We start from the raw sequence: 18,806 nt of genomic DNA on the forward strand, positions 1-18,806 counted from the left end.
CTCCTCCTGCGCTCTAAGAAATAGAGACCCAGCCTACTTAACCAGTCTGAAGAAGGGTTTCGGCCCGAAACGTTGCTTATTTCCTTCGCTCCATAGATGCTGCCTCACCCGCTGAGTTTCTCCAGAATTTTTGTCTACCTACTTAACCTCTCCCTGTAGCTCACGCCCTCTAGTCCTGGCAACATCCTCATAAATCTTCTCTGAACCCTTACAAGTTCGACTATGTCTTATCGAAGGTGAGAACGAAGCAAACAGATAAAATTTAATCAGGGGGACAAATCAGGCTGGACGGAGAACTTGCATGGGGAAGGGATGGAGAGAGAGAAGTTAAAGAAGTCAATATACTGAACAGGGGTCTCGACCCGTAACGTCACCCATCCCTTCTCTCCACAGATGCTGCCTGTCCCGCTGAGTTACTCCAGCATGTTGTGACTGCCTTCAGTGTAAACCAGCATCTGTAGTCCCTTCCAAAGATAATCTTTGGTCCCTTCCCAACAGTTGCTTTGATACTGGGGGCCACGTGACACCAGGGACTGTCAGTGATCACGTGACGACAGGACAACGTCTGTGGTCACGTGACACCAGGGACTGTCAGTGATCACGTGACGACAGGACAACATCTGTGGTCACGTGACACCAGGGACTGTCAGTGATCACGTGACGACAGGACAACATCTGTGGTCACGTGACGGGGGTGGGTGGAGCTGGTGCTGCGGCCGTGTGACGTTGGGCATTGCGGCCACGTGATGGGGCGGGTTTGCGGGCGATGCGCCCACGTGATGCGGGGGCGGGGCGTGCGATGAGACCACGTGACGGGCGGCGGGCGCCGCGGGCACGTGACGGGGGGGGGGGGGCGGAGGCGGACTGTCGGGGACGAGCGAGGCGACGCGACGCGAGGATGGCGGTTGGCGGCGGCCGCGCGGCTGCCGTCCGCTGTCGGTCCTCACCGGCGAAGGGCCGTCGCCGCCGGCCGTGCGTCACCGGGCTGGCCTTGGGCCTGCTGTCCGTCTTCTGCACCGGCGGCGGGGTTGTGAACGGGTGAGTGCTCCTCCGCCCCCCCACACTTGTTGAAGTTGGGTGAATGAAGTGTGTGGGCGGCCCCGCGGGTGGTCAGTCAGTGGCTCAATGGGTCACAAGTTCACAATTAGACCATTCGGCCCATCAGTAGACAATAGGTACAGGAGCAGGCCATTCGGCCCTTCGAGCCAGCACCGCCATTCTATGTGATCACGGCTGATCATCCCCAATCAGTACCCTGTTCCTGCCTTCTCCCCATATAGAATAGAATAGCCTTTTATTGTCATCCAGACCGAAGTCTGAACGAAATTTAAGCAGTCATACATATAATATAATACAATACAATAAAAAACAACAATAAACACATATTAACATCCACCACAGTGAGTCCACCCAACATCTCCTCACTGTGATGGAGGCAAAAGTCTTAGGGCTGCAGTCTCTTCCCTCCTCTTCTCCTTCTGCGCTGAGGCGATACCCCCCGGGCGATGTTAAAACCTGTCCTCGCGGCTCAAACACCGCGGCCCGGGGTAGTCGAAGCTGCCGCTCATCAGACCTGCTGATGCAGCCGCTGGCCCGCGGCCGAACCCCCGGTCTCAGGCCACCGCCGCCAGAACTGCCATCCCAGCCCCCGGAGCATCGTTCCAGCCCCGAGCCGGATCGCCCTCACGTGAGTGCTGCCACCGTCTCAGCCTCGCGCCATGCCGCCGCTCCTCCCTCGCGCCAGGCCACCCCGACCGGGCGCCGCTCCTTCCTCAGGCTGGGCCGCCCCGACCCGCCCCTGACTCCGCTATCTTTAAGAGCCCTATCAAGCTCTCTCTTGAAAGCATCCATCGAACCGGCCTCCACCGTTCTTGATCTGACCTATAAGGTCTGTTGTCCTGGCGGCATTGTGGATAGGATAGGTTTAGAGGGATATGGGCCAAAACAGCATGTGGGACTGGTATAGATGGGACATGTTGGTTATCTAAAGTGAAACTGAATTGTATTGTATTCAAATTTATTGTCATTGTCTCAATTAGAGACAACGAAATGAATTTCCCTTTACAGTCAGTATCATAAAAATTAATAAATAATAAAACATATTAAAAATAAAATAGAATTTAAAAAAAAGCACAAACACAGAAAGTCCACGACACAACATAACACAATGGCACCAAGGTGAGGAAGGCACCATAGTCCAGCAAGCCTCCCCTCCGATCTCCCCAGATATTCACCCGTGGTCGGGGTCTTCCAAGCACCCGCAGTCGCCACCCCGGGCGGCCCGATGCTCAGGCCCTCTCGCCGGGCTGATGAACTGGGCATGTGAAAGTTGGGCTGAAGGGCCTGGGTTTGTGCTGTTTACTCTAATACATTACACTAAGATAGTACACAAGAGTTGCCACATTTCTGACACCAATTGCAACCTTCAAGTTCAGAGTTGTTAACAATGTTAGTCTTAACATGGCCAAAGATGGACACAAAAAGCTGTAGTATCTCAGAGGGACCGGCAGCATCTCTGGAGAGAAAGAATGGGTGACGTTTTGGGTCGAGGCCCTTCTTCAGACTGATCTTTCGAAACGTCACCCATTCCTTCTCTCCAGAGACGCTGCCTGTCCTGCTGAGTTGCTCCAGCATTTTATGTCTACCTTCGATTTAAACCAGCATCTGCAGTTCTTTCCTACACATGTTATTCCTGGCAGCGCGGGAGGCTGTGGGATGATCTTGTAGTTGAGGTAGTTGCTATCGCAACGCTTAAGAAATAAGGCATGTGGGACTAGTGTAGATGGGGCATGTGGTTTGGTGTGGGCAAGTTGGGTCGAAGGGCCTTAAAGGTGTACTGAACTGGTGGTCAACACTACACATTATCCAAAATATGGATTAGCATTTTTTTTAAATAACTAAAATCAGGTGCAGTAAACTGAAGCATCAGGTATGAAGAAAGTTGAGACACAATGAACTGCAGATGCTAGAATATTAAGCAAAGCAAAAAGCGCAGTTCCTTGTGCCTCTGTCACCTAACTGTTTGTAAATTCTATATACTGATGCATGAAAATGTGCTCTTGGTATCACGGCGGCTTAATCGAATGTTGTTGAATTTTGGCTACTTATTACATATGCATTGATGATTTTACTTTACACGAAAAAATCATTATTTATATAAAGCTTACAAATATGGAATACAGAAGATTCAAGTGAGTATGTTTTATAACAAGTCATGTTTCCTTGATGTTAAGTTATCATTTATGGACACACAAGCAAGTGCAGATGATTGGATTTTGAGCATCGGTAATTTTCATTTACAACTTTAAAACAAAAAGATCATGGGGTTTTAACTGATTTTTTCAAATCAATCAGTGCTCAAATCCTGCAAGGTACTAAACTGTGGGCCTTTTTTGTAAATGTAAATGTGCGTTTGGAGCACCAAACTAAGTTCCACCGAGGCATGAACCCTCGTCACTTGCTTACTTTGTCCCACACATCCCACCTCCCTAGTCTTATCTAGCCAGTCAACCTTTTCTCCAGAGATGCTGTCTGGCCCGCTGAATTACTCCACCTTTTTGTGTCTGTCCCTGATTTTTCTTTCTTCCCTTCCAGCCACTATCCTTTTAGCTTCATGGAGAGATACAGCTTGGAAACAGGCCCTTCGGCCCAACTTGCCCACACCGGCCAACATGTCCCAGCTACACTAGTCCAACCTGCCTGCGCTTGGTCCATATCCCTTCAAACCTCTCCTATCCATGTACCTGTCTAACTGTTTCTTAAACGTTGGGATAGTACCAGCCTCAACTACCGCCTGTGGCAGCTTGTTCCATACACCCACCACCCTTTGTGTGAAAAAGTTACCCCTCAGATTCCTCTTAAATCTTTTCCCTTTAACCTTAAAGCTAAGTCCTCTGGTCCTCGATTCACCTACTCTGGGAAAGAGATTCTGTGCATCTACCCGATCTATTCGTCTCAAGATTTTGTACTATATAAGATCACCCCTCATCCTCCTGCGCTCCAAGGAATAGAGACCTAGGCTACTTGACCTCTCCCTATAACTCACTCTCTCTAGTCCTGGCAACATTCTTGTAAATCTCTTCTGAACCCTTTCAAGCTTGACAATATCTTTCCTATAACATGCCCAGAACTGAACATAATATTCTTAATGCGGTCTCACCAAAGTCTTATACAACTGCAACATGACCTCCCAACTTCTCTACTCAATACTCTGACTGACGAAGACAAATGTGCCAAAAGCCTTTTTGACCACCCTTATCTGCCTGCGACTCGACCTTTAAGGAACCATACACCTGCACTCCTAGATCCCTCTGCTCTACAACACTCCCCAGAGGCCTACCATTTACTGTGTAGGTTCAGCCCATGTTAGATATCCCAAAATGCAACACCTCACATTTCTCTGTTTTAAATTCCATTAATCATTCCTCAGCCCACCTGGCCAATCGATCCAGATCCTGCTGCAATGTTTCACAACCATCTTCACTTTCTGCAAAACCACTCACTTTTGTATCATCAGCAAACTTGCTAATCTTGCCCTGCATGTTCTCATCCAAATCATTGATGTAGATGACAAACAGTAATGGGCCCACCCTGAGGCACACCACTAATCACAAACCTCCAGTCCAAGAAGCAACCATCCACCATCACCCTCTGCTTCCTTCTATGGAGCCAATTTGCTATCCATTCAGCTATCTCTCCTTGGATCCCATGCGGTCTAACCTTCCAGAGCAGCCTACCATGCAGAACCCTGTCAAATGCCTTACTGAAATCCATGTACACAACAACTACAGCTCTGTCCTCATCGACCTTTTTGGTCACGTCTTCAAAAAAATCTATCAGGTTTTCTATATTTCATTCCCCATTTTTCTTGTCAGATTCCACATTTAGTCTCCACTTCACCAGTCTTCGCTACTATCTCCACCCATCTGGCAGTCAACATCCTCACTTGAATCCACCAATCGCTTGCCAATTCCTGCTCTGTCCCTTCCCTAGACTCTCCCAGCTTCCTTACCTCTCCTGCATTAGTCTGTGGAAGGATCCTTCATGAAACATCATCTATCCATTTCTCTCCACAGATGCTGCTTGACCCGCTGAGTTCTTCCAGCACTTTGTTATGCTCAAGATAACAGTGTCAGCAGTCTCTTGTGACTCCATTTTGGTTATCTGTTTAACTGAATTTTTTCCAGCTGTTCCAGCGATCTGTCTTAACTAAAGGCTCAAGTAATTTTCTGACTTGGTTAAACAGACTGCAATTTCCAGTTTCCAGTCCCCCACCACCATTCTGAGAGAACCTGCTTCCAAATATAGAATGTTTTCAGCATCCTGCAATATTTATTAACCTAACTCTGCTCCATAAGCAGAGGGAACTGCTTTCCTTTAAAGTAACTGCTCCCTCTAGTATTATTGTCGCACTCCTCTCAAACAAAAAAAGTTTTGAACACCACTTTTACACTAACTTCACCATCTGCCAGAAATTATACAAATCCATTTCCGGCAACTGAACTGAGTGCCACCTTTAATCCGGAAGGAATTACGAAAGCACACTTGAAATTATCTCCCCCCCCACCCCGAACTCCCCCTGAAAATGCAGTTCCCAGGCTAGGTGAAACGGCTGATTACCTCCGGGGACTTTCGCGGTAGGTCAAATTTGCCAGCTGGGCCGGGGCTCTGAATCACCGGCAGACCCCTTCCCATAGCCGACTTCCGCGGCCGACTTTGCGGGCCAGTATCTCGGCCCCCCCAAAGCCATGACCTCTATTGATCACAATAGACAGGCTCTGGGACCAAGGGTGCCGGAAAATCAGCGATGGACCAGGAAAAGAACAAGGTTTTTGTTTGACATAAAATCCACACTCTGGAGGCGTGAAAAGGTTCCCGAAATCTAAGAGTAAGCAGCAAATAATTGAACTGAATGGGAAAGAAAAGGAGAAAACTGCTAATCATATTTAATCTAAATCTCCTTGTTCTCTTCATTTCTTTCCAATCTTGTGATTGGATTGAAACAGTTTATTTTTTATCTCTAACCTTGCAGCCATCCTCAGAAGGCACAGTGTAAATTTATTTTGATAAATGTATCGCTTGTTTTGACATAAAACAATTTTTTTAGTCATAACATATTTTTATCTCCTTTGCAGGACATACTTAAACGATCTGTTTCCGTATTACCCTTTGGAACATGGCTCACGGCATGCTCATCGATACATCAGAGATTTCCAGCCTGTAATATTTGGGAACGTTACACATGAGACGTGGCCTGCAGATAAATCCACTGATCTTCCGGTTGCTCAATCGACTGTGTTCGTGTCAAAGTTTCACACCAACGAGGGAAAGCCTAAAACAGTCACCGGCTACTTCACCTTTGTGAATAGTCCACTGAAAACCGTCTCCATTTTGGAACCACTGAAACCTGGAGGGTGCAGTCACCCGTACATTGCAACAGTGCAAGAATCCGCAAGATCCAGGAAGTGTTTAGTGGCACAAAATGGTGGCTTCTTTGACACAGACACGGGACGGTGCTTGGGTAATGTTGTGAGTGATGGAAAACTCGTACAAAACGCAATGGGAATTCAAAATGCACAATTTGGAATCAAGAAGGATGGCACTTTAGTATTTGGGTAAGAAACAAAGTAAATCTGATGTGGTATTCATTAAATGTATTATAACTAACAGGAGCAGAATTAGGCCATTTGGCCCATCAAGTCTACTCTGCCATTCAATCATTGGCTGATCTATCTCTCCCTCCTAACCCCATAATATGTACTATGACGTTACAGTATGTTAGAATATATTTATATGATAATATACATTTTGATATAGGTAGACACAAAATGCTGGAGTAACTCAGCGGGACAGGCAGCAAATCTGGAGAGAAGGAATTGGTAATGTTTCGGGTCGAGACCCGAAATGTCACCCATTCCTTCTCACCAGAGATGCTGCCTGTCTCGCTGTGTTACTCCAGCATTTTGTGTCTACCTTTGATTTAAACCGGCATCTGCAATTCTTTCCTACACACTATGATATAGGTACACATGTCTGATTTTACACAATTATATTTATTGGGTTGTTACATTTTCAAGTAGTCAATGTTTTTCAAGAAGCCAGCGATAGCATGTGTGTGTTAAAATACTGATGGAACCTAAGTACCAGAGGCAGAAGTAGGACGTGGTCATAAGGAATAGGGGTAGAATTAGACCATTCGGCCCATCAAGTCTACTCTGCCATTCAATCAAGGCTAATCTATCTCTCCCTCCTAACCCCATTCTCCTGCTTTCTCCCCATAACCACTGATACATGTACTAATCAAGAATCTATCTATTTCTGCCTTCAAAATATCTACAGCCTTCTATGGCAAAGAATTCCACAGATTCACCAGCCTCAGACTAAAGACCATGGTTAGACAAAAATGCTGGAGAATCTCAGTGGGTGAGGCAGCATCTTATGGAGCGAAAGAATAGGTGACGTTTCGGGTCGAGACCCTTCTTCAGACTGATGTGGGGGTGGGGCGGGAAGAAGAAAGGAAGATGCGGAGACAGTGGGCTGTGAGAGAGCTGGGGAGGGGAAGGAAGGGGAAAGCAAGGACTACCTGAAATTGGAGAAGTCAATGTTCATACCGCTGGGGTGTAAACCACCCAAGCGAAATATGAGGTGCTGCTCCTCTAATTTCCGGTGGGACTCACTGGTCATGGTGGAGGCCCAGGACAGAAAGGTCTGATTCGGAATGGGAGAGGTAGTTGAAGTGCTGAGCCACCGGGAGATCAGTTTGGTTAATGCGAACTGAGCGGAGGTGTTGGGCGAAGCGATCGCCAAGCCTGCTCTTGGTCTCACCGATGTAGAGCAGATGACACCTAGAACAGCGGATGCAATAGATGAGGTTGAACGAGGTGCAGGTGAACCTCTGCCACACCTGGAAAGACTGCTTGGGTCCTTGGATGGAGTCGAAGGGAGAGGTAAAGCGACAAGTGTAGCATTTCCTGCGGTTGCAGGATCACCAAGCCTATGCATGGTCTCACCGATGTAGAGCAGTTGACACCTAGAGCAGTGGATGCAGTAGATGAGGTTGGAGGAGGTGCAGGTGAACCTCTGCCACACCTGGAAAGACTGCTTGGGTCCTTGGATGGAGTCAAGGGGGGAGGTAAAGTGAAGTGTAGCTTTTTCTGCGGTTGCAAGGGAAAGTACCTGGGGAGGGGGTGGTTTGGGTGGGAAGGGACGAATTGACCAGGGAGTTACCGAGGCAGCGGTCTCTGCAGAAAGCCGAAAGGGGAGTAGATGGGAAGATGTGGCCAGTGGTGGGATCCCATTGGAGGTGGCGAAAATGACGGAGGATTATGTGACGGCTGGTAGGGTGGAAGGTGAGGACAAGGGGGATTCTGTCCTTGTTACGAGTGGGGGGATGGGGAGTGAGAGCCGAACTATGGGATATGGGAGACCCTGGTGAGAGCCTCATCTATAGTCGAAGAGGGGAACCTCCGTTCCCTAAAGAATGAGGACATCTCCGATGCCCTGGTTTGGAACACCTCATCCTGGGTGCAGATGCGGCGTAGATGGAGGAATTGGGAGCAGGGGATAGAGTCCTTACAGGAAGCAGGGTGGGAAGAAGTGTAGTCCAGATAGCCATGGGAGTCAGTGGGTTTGTAGTAGATGTCGGTCAGTAGTCTGTTACCTGCGATGGAGATAGTGAGGTCTAGAAACGATAGGGAGATGTCAGAAATGGCCCAGGTGAATTTGAGTGCTGGATGGAAGTTAGTGATGAAATGGATGAAGTCAGTGAGATCTGCATGGGTGCAGGAGGTAGCACCAATGCAGTCGTCAATGTAGCGGAGGTAGAGTTCGGGGATAGGGCCACGGTATGCCTCGAACAAGGATTGTTCGACGTACCCTACAAAGAGGCAGGCATAGCTGGGGCCCATGCGCGTGCCCAAAGCTACGCCTTGGATTTGGACGTTGTAAAGACCATGGTTAAGTCTGTGCCTCATGCCCGACTTTGCTCTCCGATCTTCATCCCCTTTAATCCTCTTGGTATTTGTAAATCCAGTGATCTCAGCCTTGAATATGTTCAATGATTGAGAATCCACAGTCCCTCAATAGAATTTCAAATATTTATAACTTGTGTAATTACATTTTCATTCACCTCAGTCTCAAACATCAATGTATGGCACAACACGGTGGCGTAGCAGTAGAGTTGCTGCCTTCCAACGCCAGAGACCCAGATTCCATCCTGACCACGGTGCTGTCTGTAGGGAGTTTGTACGCTCTCCCCATTGCCTGCGTGAGTTTTTCCCGGGTGCACCTGTTTCCTGCCACACTCCAAAGACGTACAAGATTGTAGGTTCATTGGCTTGGTATAATTGTAAATTGTCCCTAGTGTGTGTAGGATAGTGTTAGTATTGTTGGTCGGCATGGGCTCAGTGGGCCGAAGGGCCTGTTTCTGCACTGTATCTCTAAACTAAACCATCATCCTGAGGCACAGCCTGCTAGTTGTGGATTCGCCAACCTGAGGAAACGCCTCTGAGTTGATGAGGTCACATATTCTATTTGAACAGTGGCAATTTTTCACCGTCTTGTGTTATGTAAAATATGTTTGTTCTAATTTGACTATCTTCATTTACTCTGCATTTTCCCTCTCATAAGCAATCTAGTGGGGTAACATGTTTCACCATAGTATTGGCAATCTTGAAGGAGAATCAGATTGCATATTTCCGATATTGATAATACATTGCTTGATGTATTAACAGAAGAAATAGCATGATCTCATCTCTACCGTCCACGTCAGTATCATTTTTCTGCCTTAACCAATTTTTTGAGTTTAGTTTCATTTATTTTCTTGTGTACCTTTGTTGGTGCTAAGAAAAACCTTTGTTGCGTGCTAACCAGTCAGTGGAAAGACAGTACAGAATTACAATCGAGCAATTCACATTGTACAGATACATGATAAAGGGAATAACATGAATAACGTTCAGTGCAAGATAAAGTCCAGTAAAGTCCGATCAAAGATCGTCCGAGGGGCTCCAATGAGGTGGCCGGTAGCTCAGGATCATTCTCTAGTTGATGATTGGACAGTTCAGTTGCCAGGGTGTGGTTTTGTACAATTTCAATGAGACAACTTTATACTTGTACTCAGATTCTTTGCAATAAACTCCATTGTATCATTTGTTTTTCAAATAGCTTCTTGAATCTGTGTGTTAACTTTTTAAGTCATGTGCAATAACATCCAGGTCCCTTTAAACCCTTACAAACTTTGCAAACTTGCACAGATTATGAAAAATGCTTTTACTATGACTTCACTCTATCCCTTTCATATTCTATCTTCTGTGCCTTCAATCACTCACTCAGCTATCTGTTTCACCTTGAAGCCACTCTGCATCAATTTCTCAACTCGCACTGCCATCCGGCTTTAGAAACATAGAAAAATAGTGCAGGAGTAGGCAATTTGGCCCTTCGAACCAGCACCGCCATTCAATATGATCATGGCTGATCATTTAAAATCAGTACCCCGTTTTATATGTTTCTATAACATCCCCTCTCATCCTTCTAAATTCCAGTGAAAACAAGCCCAGTAGACCCATTCTTTCATCATATGTCAGTCCCACCATCCCGGGAATAAACCTGGTGAACCTACGCTGCACTCCCTCAATAGCAATAATGTCCTTCCTCAAATTAGGTGATCAAAATTGCACACAATACTCCAGGTGCGGTCTTGCCAGGGCACTGTACAACTGCAGTAGGACCTCCTTGCTCCTAAACTCAATATGCAATTAGCTATCGTCACTGTCTGCTGTACCTGCATGCTTACTTTCAGTGACTGATGTACAAGCACACCCAGGTCTTGTTGTACCTCCCCTTTTCCTAATCTGACACCACTCAGATAATAATATGCCTTCCTGTTCTTGCCATGAAAGTGGATATCCTCACATTTATCCACATTATACTGCATTTGTCATGCATCTGCCCACTCACCCAACCTTTCCAAGTCACCCTACAGCCTCATAGCATACTCATCGCAGCTCACACTGCCACCCAGCTTTGTGTCATCCGCAAACTTGGACATGTCACATTTGATTCCCTTGTCTAAACCGTTAATATATATTGAAAATGACTGGGGTCCCAGCACCGAGCCTTGCGGCACCCCACTAGTCACTGCCTGCCATTCTGAAAAGGACCCGTTAATTCCTATTCTTTGCTTCCTGTCTGCCAACCAGTTCTCTATCCATTTCAATACCCTACCCCCAATACCATGTGCTCTAATTTTGCACACTAATCTCTTGTGTGGGACCTTGTCAAAGGGTTTTTGAAAGTCCAGATACTGGCTCTCCCTTATCCATTCTACTTGTATCAACAGCAACCTTGGGCACATAACACGTCCCCCCCCCCCCCCCGCATCCAAACAGTGATATTTTTTATGAACAGCATAGATAAAATACAATGCAATTATACTTTATTAGCCTTACAACTACTTTATAGATCCTGGCAACGCTACATAATATAATCTACAAATTTAAAATCACCCCATTAATTACTTTTTACTTTATCCATTAATCAATGCTTAGTTCATGACATTATGTTGCCCTTAATCTTAAGGGTGAATGGAACAGTGTGAGTTCTGACATAAGCAACAAAATCCTGGTTGACTACAACTTTTTGTAGAATACTGGGTGCACTGTGCGGCACGGTGGTGCAGCGGTAAAGCTGCTGCGTTACAGCGCCAGAGACCCGGGTTCAATCCTGACCACGGGTGCTGTCTGCACGGAGTTTGCATGTTTTCCCCGTGACCTGCGTAGGTTTTCTCCTGGTGTTCCGGCTTCCTCCCACACTCCCAAGACGTACAGGTTTGTAGGTTAATTGGCTTCGATAAAATTATAAATTGTCCTTCGTGTGTGTATGTAGGATAGTGTTCGTGTGATGGGATCGCTGGACGGCGTGGACTCGGTGGGCCGAAGGGGTTGTTTCCACGCTGTATCTCTAAACTAAACTAAATAGAATGAAGAAAGCCAGCCATGCCTTGGAAAGAATGAATGTAAAGGGACAAAAACATGGATGAGATTTTCAGCAAAAGATAAGCTGGCTAACTGTCGAGTACTGCATTGTTATGGAGGTGTTGTTAATGGCATGTGAATATAACATATTCATCCACAGTAAAAAATATATCTGCTGATTTCCTCTTTTTGCATATCTGCTTATTACTTGATATTTTCAGACCATGAGACATAAAGCAAAATTAGGCCATTCAGCCCATTGAGTCTACTCCACCAATCAATCATGCCTGATCTATTTTTTTTCTTTTCAATCCCATACTGCTTCTTTCTCCATGTAACCTTTGAAGCCATTCCTTAATCAATAACTTATCAATCTCTGCCTTAAAATACCCACTGTTATATTGTCAAGTTTTTATCATCTGTAAACTGAAATTGTAATCCCACTTTCTAGATCCAGGTCATTTCAATACATATCTAACAAAAGCAACATTCTTACTGGGGCACCCCACTGCCAATTGTCCTGTCTGAAAATCACCTTTCCAGTGTTTGTTCTCTGCCTTCTGTTCCATTAGATCATTTTGTAATGAAATTGTAATGTCCTACGTCCACATAGGATTAAATGTCCCTTTAACGGCTAGATGCAGGAAATACATTCCTGATGTTGGGGGAGTCCAGAACCAGGGGCCAGAGTTTAAGAATAAGGGGTAGGCCATTTAGGACTGAGATGAGGAAAGACTTTTTCACCCAGAGAGTTGTAAATCTGTGGAATTCTCTGCCACAGAAGGCAGTGGAGGCCAATTCACTGGATGCTTTCAAGAGAGAGTTAGATAGAGCTCTTAAAGGTAGTGGAGTCAAGGGATATGGGGAGAAGGCAGCATCTGGGTACTGATTGTGGATGATCAGCCATGATCACAGTGAATGGCGGTGCTGGCTCGAAGGACCGCATGGCCTACTCCTGCACCTATTTTTCTACGTTTCAATGTTTCTAATCCTATGTGCTTCTATTTTTCAAATGTCTTATGAGTCGCCTAATCAGATTTATTTTGGAAGTCAAGATATATGACTTGTATATTCTTTGCACCACCACCTTCAACTACCTCCTCTAGCAACTCGTTCCATACACATGCCACCATTTGTGTAAAACAAAAGTTGCCCCTCAGGTTCCTATTAAATATTCCCCCATCAACTTAAATCTATGTCCTCTGGTTCTCGATTCCCCTACTCTGGGCAAGAGACTGCATCTATCCCATCAATTCCCTTCATGATTTTATACACCTTTATAAGATCATCCCCTCATCCTCCTGTGATCCAAAGAATAACGTCCTGGCCTGTTCAACCTCTCCCTATAGCTCAGACCCTCGAATCTGGGCAACATCCTCGTAAATCAGCCCAAGCCTTTGAGTCCTGAACATGTTTCATCACCCCAGACTTGAACCCACAATCCCAGGCTTAGGGCCCAATGTCTTATCCATTAGGCCACTGGGGCAGTTTCCGCACTTCAGCCTTTAACAGACCATGGGCTTCCCAAGTTGTTTTGTGATTGCATTGAATGTTGTTCGCCCTAGTGTTTTGTATTTGCCTTACACTATTCATATGCGTAGCGTGGGTAGAAAAAGAAGCTGTTGTACAACATAAGAAATGTTCATCGTAATGCTCCTCATCCTGACAGATATCTATCGGAGGCGGATGTCCTGGATAAAGAGAATCCATTTGTTCAACTGGTGAGTGGGGTAGTATGGCTCCTGCGAAATGGCACAGTTTATGTTAATGAGAGCCAAACAGCTGAGTTTTCAGGCGCTCAGGAAACAGGTACAGTACAAGAGTTAAAACTTGTGACTTACTGAGTAAAGCAAGTAAACTTAAGTCGAGACGCTGGAATGAAATACCAATTTATTGCACTGTCCTGAAACCAAATCATAAATTCATACAACACAGAAACAGGTCCTTCAGCCCAATTTGTCCATGCCAACCAAGGCATCTGTAGGCAGGGGTTGTGGGTTAGTATTGCAAATAGTACGGTTCATTTGTAGGAAGAAGGATGGAGTTGGTGATTGAGAATGAAAGGTTGGGCAGGTATTTGGCTTTGGAGAAAGTTTCTAATCAGCCAGTACAAAATGCCAAATAAATAACCTAGTATACAGGGGTGCAGCGGTAGAGTTGCTGCCTCACAGCACCAGTGACCCAGGTTCATTCCTAACTTCAGATGTTGTCTGCATGGAGTTTTGTACATTCTCCCTGTGACCACCTGGGTTCTCTCCTGGTGCTCGGGCTTGGCGGGGTACTACCAAGCAGTATTAGAGGTAGAAGCAAAGAACTGCAGGTGCTGGTTTATGCCACCATAAGGTATAAAGTGCTGGAGTAACTCAGTGTGTCAGGCAGCATCTCTGGAGAAAAAGGATGGTTGACATTTCAGATCGGGACCCTTCTTCAGACCGAAAATAGGGGATGGAGAGGGGTGGTGTGTGGAGCTGGAGGTGACAAAAGACAAGGACCAATCAGGGCGGCAACAAATGACCTGGGGCAGGGCGGTGGGTGGTAGGCTGATTGTTGGCTTGGGAAGGTGTGATCCCGAGCGATACCATGTGGAGAACTGGCAGAAAAAGAATGGGTGATTTCGGGTCGGGACCCTTCAGACTGAAAGTAAGGTGGGGGGGGGGGTGAAGATGCTGGATGCAAGTGCTGTTCCTCGAGTTTGTATGTGGCCCCACTCCAGCCAAGAACAGAGATTAGTATGGTAGACACAAAATGCTGGAGTGACTCAGCGGGACAGGCAGCATCTCGAGGGAGAGAAGGAATGGGTGACATTTCGGGTCAAGACCCTTCTTCAGACTTTGACCCCACTGACGAGCACCAGACCTTAGTATCACAAACCAACTCTATGAGATTGGTATGGGAATGGGAGTAATTAAAGCTAGTAACTGGGAGCTCCAGCAGGCCTTGGTGGGACAAACACAAGTGTTCCAGTAAACGGTCACCTTGTCTAATCCAATAAAGGAGGTTGGAAGAGATGTGGAAGAACCTCCGTCTCATCTGCAAGGGCTGCTCCGGTCCCCGGATGGAAATGAGAGTCGAGGTGTCTAGGGATGGGTGTTACATCCTCTGCAGTAGCTGGGGAAAGTACCCCCAGAGGAGGTGGGTTGGGTACAAAGGGATGAGCGGACCACGGAGTTGCGGAGAGAATGGTCTGCAGAAAGGCGGGTTGAAGGTGGCGGAAATGTCGGAGAATGATGTGTTGGCTGCGGAGGCTGGTGGGGTGGAAGTGAGGACCGGGGAAACTCTTAAATTGTTTAATCCACGTTAAATGCAAATGTTTTGTTGAGTTCATAACAAGTTGAATGCTTTTCAATGTTTTATTTCAAATAGGATCTTTTGAATACTTTATTAATGTGGTATCTGCACGAACTGCTGTAGGACATGATAAATACGGGAGGCTCATTTTATTCCACGTTGATGGGCAGACTGGCGACAGGGGGTAAGATGCATTTATTTATTAACCTTACTTGAATTGGTATTATAGGTTTAATATGTCGTCAGAGCCAATTTATTAACCAATTTACGCATTTTCTGTTTTCTTTTGCAAGTGTCATTTTTCCTATTACTGCCTTGTTATGAGTTACATTATTAATTTTACTCAATACACTGTTGTTCCGAGTAATAGAACTGCTGTTCAGTGTAATCAGAATTTGGTTGTAATGTAATTGGCAAATACGTGTAGTAAGTATTATTAAAACTGACAAATTAAAAGTTGTTCAATTTTTCATATCTTTAAATTATATTTGGAAAAAAATGTTTTCCATATAAAGGAACTGCAGATTATACCAAAGTTAATCACAGAAATGCTGGAGTAACTCTGCGGGTCAGTCGGCATCTCTGGAGGAAATGGATAGGTGATGTTTTGGATCTGAAGGAGGGTCCCAACCTGAAATGTCAGCAATCCATTTTCTCCAGAGGTACTGCCTAGCCTGCTGAGTTACTCCGGCATTTTGTTTATTTTTTCACAAAGTGTGAATCGACGAACAAAAAAAAGGGCCTTCATATTGTTGGGTGTGTACTCTGGACCTCTAAACAATCAGAAGCAGACAGAAGAGCAAAGATATAGGAATGTGTTTAAGAAAGAACTGCAGATGCTGGAAAAATCGAAGGTGGACAAAAATGCTGGAGAAACTCAGCGGGTGAGGCAGCATCTATGGAGCGAAGGAATAGGTGACGTCTCCTTTTTGTCTACCTAAAGAAATATGAACATATTTTACAGAAGTCGTTAAGTGAAAGTAGGGAATTTCAATGATCCTAAATATTAATAGGGGTGGTAACACAGGATATACTGTAAACGCGCAGCATTCTTGAAACAAGATCACGAGTAAGTACAAAGCCTAATGAGAGGAAGCAGTACAATGATGCAATTGAGGAGAGCTACTGGAATGGCTGCAGCAACCTGTCTTGTAAAAGGGAGAATTTATTTGTGGAGGTTTTAAAGTTTCAAGAAAATCAGCAATTTAGTTCTTGCAACCATTCTTACCTATACTGTTGGATTGTGTTTCTTCTGTTTAAAAAAAAAAAAAAAAAACAAGATGTGAAAAGCATTGGCGCAGCGGTAGAGTTGCCGCCAGAGAGCCAGGTTTGATCCTGACTACGGATCTGCTGTTTGTGCCGAGTTTGTATATTCTCCCTGTGACCCCCCATCGGTTTTCCCCGGGTGCTCCGGTTTTCTCCCGCACTCCAAAGACGTACAGGTTTACAGATTAATTGGCTTTGGTAAAATTGCCCCTAGTGTGTAGGATAGTATTAGTGTGTGGGGTGATCGCTAGTCGGCGCGGACTCAGTGGACCTGTTTCCGCGCTGTATGTCTAAAGTCATTACAACATGCCTCAAATGCTGAGGGAGATTTGAGAGGGTCGTCTTTGGCAAACATTGACAGTGGGGTGTATTCTGTGGCAGCTTTGCCACCACCCCTTCTTAAACTGGAGAGCTGACAGGTTGAATTTGCGAACCAACAAGTGTCCTAGTGAGGAAAGCGTCCATGACAAGGAGCCAAAGGGCCACTGAACTGTTTGTCATGTGTGTGAAACTTGGGCAACTAATGCTGTCATCGACCGGAAAATAAACAGCAGCTTCTTTAAACTTTCAGATCTACTTTTCACAACCAAAGATCCGTGGGTCTGTTTGTCAATTGTCAAACAATATTTTTGATTCAGTTAAAATTAATGTTTGTAGTTTTGTGCAGTCATTCGTGCTTCCTTGACAAGGTTGTTATTCTTTCCATATTTATTTTGGCACAATTATTAAAGAGAGGATATTTGTTCGCTTTGAATGAACAAAGTTGCTGAAGTCTCGGTTCCCATGCACCCTGTGCTCTTGAATCTCTTTGTTCGGTGGTCCTTCAGACAGGGACATTGCTGCAGACGTCACAATTAGGCAATAGATTGCGTCATATAATCATGAACATGCCTCATATCCAGCAGCATCATCACTTTGTTTTGCAATTTGGCATTTAGTTGTTTTAGTAGATTTGGAAATGCCCGCATTCCAACAGCACTGTGAACGTAGAATGCAAAATTATTGATCTGTGAGTTGACAGTGTAATCCTTTGCAACAGGCGAAGGGGAGAAGAAGGGTTTCGACCAGAAATGTCACCCATTCCTTCTCTCTGTCCTGCTGAGTTACTCCAGCTTTTTGTGTCTATCTTCGTTGTAAACCAGCATTTGCACTTCTTTCATACACTTTAGGCCACTTCCAGGATCTTTTAGAAATGCTTAGAATTCAAACAAGATATTTAATTTACAAACAAGACACAAAATGCTGCTCAGCGTGTCGGGCAGCCCCTCTGGAGCACATGGATTGGTGATGTTTCGGCTTGGGACGCTTCTTCAGACTGATTGGGTGGGATGGGGGAAGAAAGCTGGAAGAGAGGAGGGGCAGGACAGACTGATTGTAGGGTTGACTGATTGAAGGGTCCCGACCCGAAATGTCACCCATCACGTCCTCCAGGGATGCCACCTGACTCGCTGAGATAGTTTAGTTGAGATATTATCACGGTACACCAAGATACTGAAAATCCTTAGTTACTCCAGTACTTCCTCTTTTTTTTCTTTTTTTTGTAAAGCAGCATCTGCAGTTCCTTGTTTCTATAAGATATTTAAGCATGTAGATTTTCCAAGTATCCGATAGAATTGAAACCATATTTCCCAGTCGCCACAAAATACTGAATTGATAACATTCCCTATGGGTAATCAACATACAACACTGATACACAAGTACAAAACACAAACTGCGGGACTAAGGCAACGGGTCGGGCAGCATCTGTGGAGGGAATGGATAGGTGACCTTTCTGGTCGGGACCCTTCTTCGGACTGTGTTAAAGGGAACCAGTCTGAAGAAAGGCCCTGACCCAAAATGTCACCTGTTCATTCCCTCCCGGATGTTGCCTAATCTGCTGAGTTCCTCCAGCACTTTCTGTTTTGGACATGCTAGCAATGTCTCTTCTGAAGTTTAAAAAAAACATGAGGGAATCACATGAAATGCAGTGAATACTGAGCGGTCTTAGAAGGGTGGCAAGAGATTTTGAATGAGACAGGAATTAAAAATTAAAGGTAGAATTGAGGTTATAATAGCCTTGATATTATTCAGTAGAATAATTGGAGAAATGGGCCTGTCCCACTTAGGCCATTTTTTCAGGCAACTACAGGCGACTAGTGTGTCGCCACGTGTTCGCCGGTGGTCGCCGGGAATCGTCTCCTCAGTCGCGCAAAAAGTCGTAGCGTCTTTCTGGTCGCCGCTAAATTTTCATCATGTTGAACATTTTTCAGCAACAGTAGATTTGACGCCAATGAGCGTAGCTTG

General features: G+C 45.5%; 1 protein-coding gene across 1 annotated transcript in view; it reads left to right on the forward strand.

Annotated features, from left to right (window-relative positions):
* Window positions 1-882: 882 nt before the first annotated feature.
* The window catches only part of nagpa (N-acetylglucosamine-1-phosphodiester alpha-N-acetylglucosaminidase), a 32,826-nt gene continuing 14,902 nt past the window's right edge, over window positions 883-18,806 (forward strand). The window contains exons 1-4 of the mRNA XM_033020074.1: window positions 883-1,038; window positions 6,135-6,614; window positions 13,639-13,778; window positions 15,333-15,441. Of these exons, the coding sequence (XP_032875965.1) occupies window positions 899-1,038; window positions 6,135-6,614; window positions 13,639-13,778; window positions 15,333-15,441 (869 nt within the window). The 5' untranslated portion in view covers window positions 883-898. The remainder of the gene's footprint in view (window positions 1,039-6,134; window positions 6,615-13,638; window positions 13,779-15,332; window positions 15,442-18,806) is intronic.

Source organism: Amblyraja radiata, chromosome 4 (genome assembly GCF_010909765.2).
Source record: "Amblyraja radiata isolate CabotCenter1 chromosome 4, sAmbRad1.1.pri, whole genome shotgun sequence".
Classification (NCBI taxonomy): Eukaryota; Metazoa; Chordata; class Chondrichthyes; order Rajiformes; family Rajidae; genus Amblyraja; species Amblyraja radiata.